General features: G+C 58.4%; 1 protein-coding gene across 5 annotated transcripts in view; it reads right to left on the bottom strand.

Annotated features, from left to right (window-relative positions):
• Positions 1-1,917: 1,917 nt before the first annotated feature.
• Positions 1,918-6,052, bottom strand: part of RAD54L2 (RAD54 like 2) — a 69,635-nt gene continuing 65,500 nt past the window's right edge. For 4 of the 5 annotated variants that reach the window (XM_074602662.1, XM_074602663.1, XM_074602664.1 and 1 more), the window contains 2 exons: positions 5,562-5,654; positions 2,367-5,344 (listed from right to left, as the gene is read on the bottom strand). In XM_074602662.1, coding sequence (XP_074458763.1) covers positions 4,356-5,344; positions 5,562-5,654 — 1,082 coding nt within the window. In that variant the 3' untranslated portion in view covers positions 2,367-4,355. Of the gene's footprint in view, positions 2,169-2,366; positions 5,345-5,561; positions 5,655-6,052 lie in introns of those variants that run through there. The other variant, XM_074602666.1, reaches the window with a different exon arrangement.

Here is a 6,052-nt window from a genome sequence, read left to right as displayed (position 1 = left end):
TCGCACCGTCGTCCCTGGGAAGGGAGCGCTCGCTCCGAGTTGCAAGGAGCCATCATCTCACTGTACTCTAGCTGGACTACGTTCCCCTCTGTCCCCCCCGCCCCAGCCCCCCCACCCCCCCAGGTCATTCCAAGACCGGATTAACAAAATTCATCCCAGAGTGGCGAGAAACACCATTTGTGAAGGTATTTGCTGTACTTGTCCCTTTTGGCCTGGAAGCCATCCACAAACCGACAGCAATTCTCTTTGCATTCCGCCATTTGCTGACATCATTAAGCCCAAATATACATAATTTTCTAGTGAAGCCCCGTGGAAATCCTGTCCTTTGCTTGCCGGAAGATTTGCTTTCTGTGAGTACCTGCGCCCGCCCCACCAACCGGGGCGGGGGGGCAAACGCGCAGCGGATCCTCCCCGGGCCAGGCTGGGCTGCGTTGCCCCCACCCCACAGCTCCCCCACAAGACGGAGACCGGGGGACACCGCAGCCACAGCCCTCCCCATGCCACCACGTCCCACAGCCGTACCCAGCCTTCACCCGACCGTCCCCAGGAGCGGAATCCCCCCACCCAAGGGAAGGGCTGGGTGCCAGGGTGGAGGGCAGCTGGCCCACCCAAGGCCCCCACGGCTCTGCCCCGGCCTCGGGGCCATGCTGAGAAATCTTCCTTAGTGTCCAAAAACCTCAGCAGAGGGTCCTGCGCTGCTGTCCTCAGCGTCACCTGCAGCCCCGCCGCCAACTTGGCAGCTGCTTCCGTCCGGTTATTTGGAGACAGAAATTCAGCAGCAAAAGAAAAAATTAACCCGTGCAGGGAAAGCCCCCGTTCCAGGCTCAGGAGAACCGAGACGGGACCCTCTGCAGCAGAACCACGTGCTGAAGAGGAGCAGTCTGGGGAGGGCACATGACAGGGAGAGGGAGTCCCATGGGAGAGGAGTTTTAGAGGAGTCCCCCCACCCGGAAAGCCCCTGGCTAACCCGCACGCCCTCGCAGCTCCTGCGGGTGGAGGAAATCCTTCCCACAGCCCCGTGGAAGAGCAGGTGCCTCCGGTCACCTTGGAGCAGCCCCAGTCGCTGCCAGTCCTCGTGGTAGCCCCATGGGGGTCACGGCTCCCTCCACCACCACCTCCCAGCTGGCGCTCTGAGGGGGCCCAGGGGACCCGGACCCTCACCAAGGGGGTGCTCAGGGCTGGCACGTGGGGCAGAGAGGTGCCGCACCGCCCCACTGCGTGCAGGGGGGGCAGCTGGGGCTCCACTCAGGGACACCGTGCGGTGGTTTGCCCTGATCCACGGATGTTTGCCGGCAAGAGGAAGCCCCTTGCAGCAGGTCGCATCCGGGGGCAGCCACACCACGGGAGGGCAGCGAGGGGTCTCCAAGCCCCCATGGCCATGCAGGAGCTGGGAGAGCCCTCACACCTCACCCTGGCGCAGGGAGGTTAACAGATAGCCCTGCGGCAGCCGAGCACCGGCCATCTCCAGCTGCTACGGCCACAGGGCTCGGGCTATGGCGGGGAGCCCTGGGAGGGCATCAGACAGCAGCGTGGGGCTGTGCCAGGGCCTGCTCAGGAAGCCCCAGGTGCTCTCCTGGCAAGGCAAGGAGCAGAAAAAATTGTATGTAGTCATGGGCACCGCATCCAGAGCCACAAACTGCCCCCAGCCCAACCTTCATGCCTCATCCCAGCGCAGAGCCACAGAAAAACCCAGTTCAGAGAGGACTCGGGAGGGTCCCTGGGATGAAGCCCACTACCCTGACCACCACCGGCGAGGAGTGGGGCTGCGGGACGGCTCTGGCGAGGGTCCGCTCACGCTCCGGCCTCCCCCACACGCCCGCGGGTCTCAACACTTGCTACTCTCGACAAGGAAAGCCCCTTGCCTAGGTCCATTTCCCCAAATCCACCGGAAAAAAAAAAACAACTGAGAGCCTCACAGGGATGCAACGGACATCTGGGCAAGCTCGTCATACAATCAGTGTCACAGGGTTGTGCATGAGGCGGACACACAGAGCACAGGAGGGCATGACTCACAGACGCAGCACTGTCAAGTCTTTGGAGAAACTTGCATGAACACCATCAGTTAATTTGCTTTGTTACTTTTGTGGGGGGGTTTGATTTTTATTTCCATGGTGCATCCAAAGACAAGTTGTCCAGCAGTTTGCTCAGAACCCCTCGGTTTTCAACTCCTAGGATATGTTAAAGAAGAAAGCACTATTTTAATGTTTGGTTTTTTAAAAAAAATAATTAAAATAATTTGCATAGCTAAACTGTTGATCTAAGGCTTCTATGAATGGCGTGGTTATGTTTGACAGACAATGTCCATTAAACAGAGAAAGACACCAGGAAAGCCCCGTAACATTTTTTTTTATTATGTTTTTGTAACACACGCGTGCATACACACCCCTCTCTCTCTCTCAGGAAGGGAGGTCCCCATCTTCCAGCGCCCCTTCGATGGAGGATGTCAGGACATCCTGCCCTTTCCTAACACCCAGATGGTCCCAGCAAACAACAGCAGCTGCAGCTTCCCTGGCCAAGGAAGACCCCTACAAGCTACCACTGGATCCAAGGGACATCCCACACAGGCGAGCGCATGTCCTGCCTGGTGACACCCAGATGTGACATGGAGGTTCCTGGATTTCCAGTCTCCATCCTAACGCGTTCACGCACACACAGAGTCACACACACCAAGTCCAGCTGCGCTTGGGTGGCCCCAGCCTCTCCTCAGGAGCCCTGGCAGCGAGGCGAGCAGCCAGCGCGTTTGCTGTCGGGGCCAGGGCCAGCCCCTGCAGAGGCATGTGGCAGAGCAGGCCTGGGCTGAGTCCCACTCCCAGCATGCGGAAAGGCAATTCCCCGGCGGGAGCTCGGCCTTCTCAGCTCTGCGCGCCTCTAAGCCCTCCTCCTCCTCACTGGGAATGAGCACAGGAGGCTTCCACACATGCTCCTCCACCTGCCCCAATGTGACAAGAGGGCTCCATCCTCCCTGTGGCTGCTGCAGAACACCCGGCGCAGCTCCTCCCTGCTCTGCCACGATCCCCCCACGGGGCACATCCAGCCCACGCGACACCGGTCAGCTACAAGCAACCTAAACAGGCTTTTAGGCTACACTTTTGTCAACCGGCTGCTTCTCCCCACACAGACAACCCAACAAGCAACCACTGCATGATGGAGGCCAGCATTTTATTTTTTTTTTAATACGGAATTTAATTTAAAAGTAGAAAGAAAGAGTCCCCCAAACAATAAATATTATGCCTTCATGAAATAAATTAATGTAAAGATTCTGTGCAGGGGGAAGTCGCTCCAATCAGAGATTCAACAGCAACCAGCACTGGGTCCAGTGTCCCCTCCCAACCTTCTCCACTGCCTGGCACTGTTCAGAAGCAGCAGCGAGCCCACCTACCCCCAGATCTGATGGGCCACGGCAGGGCAAGATGTGGCCTTCACACAGCCTGGCAGGGCCACGGAGCCAGGGAAGTCACCAGGATTCCCCTCCAATGGCCACCGAGACAGATGTCTGGGACTGCTCCACTCATCTGGCACACAGAGCTGGCGTCAGACCCACAGGACCAACCTACCTTGGACGGGACTCTCCACAAGTGCCCAGGGGAGGCCCCTGCCAGCGCCCTGCCCTCCTCGCCACCGCACGAGCCTGCCTGGAGCCCTCACACTAGTTTAATGTGAATTTGAAGAGGATGACGAATTGTTTGTGGGGTGTTTTGTTTCTTTTTTTTTTTTTCCTTTTTTTTTTTTTCTTTTTTTTTCTTTCTATTTTTTTTTCTTTTTTTTACATCAATTTCCCCCCCTCCCCAGCCCCCGCCATACATGACATAGAAGACCCCCCCACTCCCTCCCTGGTAAAAACACTTTGTCCCCGACCCTCTGCTGGAGTCGCTCCCCCGGCCCACACCTCCCGGGGCGAGAGAAGTTCACAGATAAGGCAGTTCGTGTGAGAGGGAGCTGGGCCCTGCCAGCGGTCAAGCCCGCGCCTCCAGGCCTGAGAAGGGCAGCGACTCACAGCACCAAGCCTCCCCCTTCCAGACAAGACAGAGAACAGAGACAGACAGACAGACAGAGCGTGGGAGGGAGGCACTCCTATGGTTTGCATCGCTGCTTCCCTCCTCCCCTGGCTCTTGCTCCCCCGGCCCTCGCAGGTCCACTCTATCCCCCTCCCATCTCCCAGCCCCTAATACAATTCAGATCCTTGACAGCTAAAAAAACAACAGAAGAAAATGAAAAGAACAAAACAGCCCCCACGCCACACCCTTCGCATCCTTCTCCACCCGCTGCTGTGGCCCAGAGGGGAAATCCTGACTCCCAAAAAGGTCCTGCAACTTTTCCCTCCTGGCGGAGCTGAGACCGAGCAGGAGCTGGGCCCGTTATTTCCCTGTGATCTCTATAACATCGTCGTCTTTGTCCTCATCATTAGAGCTGCATCCCACCTCTGGGACCTCCTGGGGTTCAAACTGAGGCACCTGGGACCGAAGGAGGCCCCCGGCCGGGTAGCCCGAGTGAGGGGATATGTAGCCAGGGTAGGCAGATGCCATGCTCCTGGGAAGGCTGCTAGGCAGGACGGGGGCTGGGAAAGGAGCAAACATCCTGGGCTCGGGCAGGAGTGACTGCGTGAAGGGAAGCGAGTAATTGGGCAGCACCCCCGTCAGAGAAGGGTTTAGCATGAATGAGGGGACGCTGGCGGTGGCTGAGGTAGCAGCAGAAGAGCTGGCGGTGCCGGCTGTCAGCAGAGGGTCAGTAGTCACAGGGAACACCAGATGAGGGTCTGGGAGTAAATTGGGCAGCTGGTAATAAGAGGAGCCAGTGCCCATGTACAAGGAGTTTCCTGGTTGGGAGGCAAATGGATGGGTTAGGTTGTGGTTTAAAGAGACAGGAGGCATGGCGAACCCACCAGAGACGGGGTACCCGTGTTCGTACGGCTGCACGGACGATGGCAACTGGCGCTTCTTCTGCTGCCTGCGGGCTTGCTCCTCTGGAGCTGACGGTGAGGTTGACTTGCGCTTGTTGCCCCGTAAGTCCAACACCGAGTGGGCATCAACGTGCTGGCTGGTGGCCGGCAGGGCTGAAGACACGGAGGGAGCCATGCAGTGAATCCCCATGCGCTGCTCGGCTCCTCGGGCTGCTAAGCCGGGCGCGTTGTCCATGCGAGCAGGGTGGCCTTGTGCTGCGTTGGTGCTGGGAGAGCTGTGCCGGGACTCCCGGGCAGCCGCTGCCTCCGCATACTGCTGCAGCTCACTGATGATCTCGGGGCTGTCAGGGGATATGGGCCGAGTGAGCTCCTCCGCACTGGGGAGCTGTGGTGATGAGGCACTGTGTCTGCCATTGCTTGTGGACTCCAGCGAAGAGCTCTGGGAGCCTGGAAGCAAGGAGATGGAGCAGGTAAGAAAGATGACCTTGGAGAAAAAGCTGGGGGCCAAGGAGCGAGAGTGGAAAGGAAGGCGAGGATATCATGGGAAGATTGTGGGGTCAGCTCCGAACACAGGCGTGATGGAAGGCAGCCAGGGAACACTGCCCAAGCCACTTGGGGAGAAAAGCATATGAGGAAGCCTCACGCAGCACTCACAAACCCCTACCTGAGGCAGCTGTCCGACGGTCTTCATTGCCCTTCGGCTTCCCAGTGGTCCGGATAGCAAAAATCCGCCCGTCGCTGGTCCGGATATAGGTCCCTGGAACAGAGGCAGAACAACTTCATTCACAGCTCCCGTGAGGCTGCCCAGGCAGGAACAGGGGAGCACTGGTGCATCAGGCCAGCCCACAGATCAGGCAGGGAGATCAGTGGGGGGCTTCTGCCCCTTCCTCACTCCTCATTTCCACCCTTTCAGCTTTCCCGGGTTGGAGCTCACCCCCTCCCAATGTGCTGCCAGTGGGAAATGTGGAACTTCATGCTTGGGACTAAGTTTGCTCTGGGAGCACCGGGAAGGGTTTGGCCGCCCCAGTACATGCAGTGGGCGTTGTGAGAATGAGACACCCAGCCATGAAGTTCAACAGCTCCTCTCAGAGGCAGCAGCAGCTGCAACAGCCCTGAAGCAGCAGCTACAACAGCACACCCAAAGCATGGGCTGCA

This window comes from Larus michahellis, chromosome 10 (genome assembly GCF_964199755.1).
Source record: "Larus michahellis chromosome 10, bLarMic1.1, whole genome shotgun sequence".
Lineage (NCBI taxonomy): Eukaryota > Metazoa > Chordata > Aves > Charadriiformes > Laridae > Larus > Larus michahellis.
The sequence above is the reverse complement of the archived record's forward strand: the minus strand, read 5'-3'. Positions and strand labels throughout refer to the sequence as shown.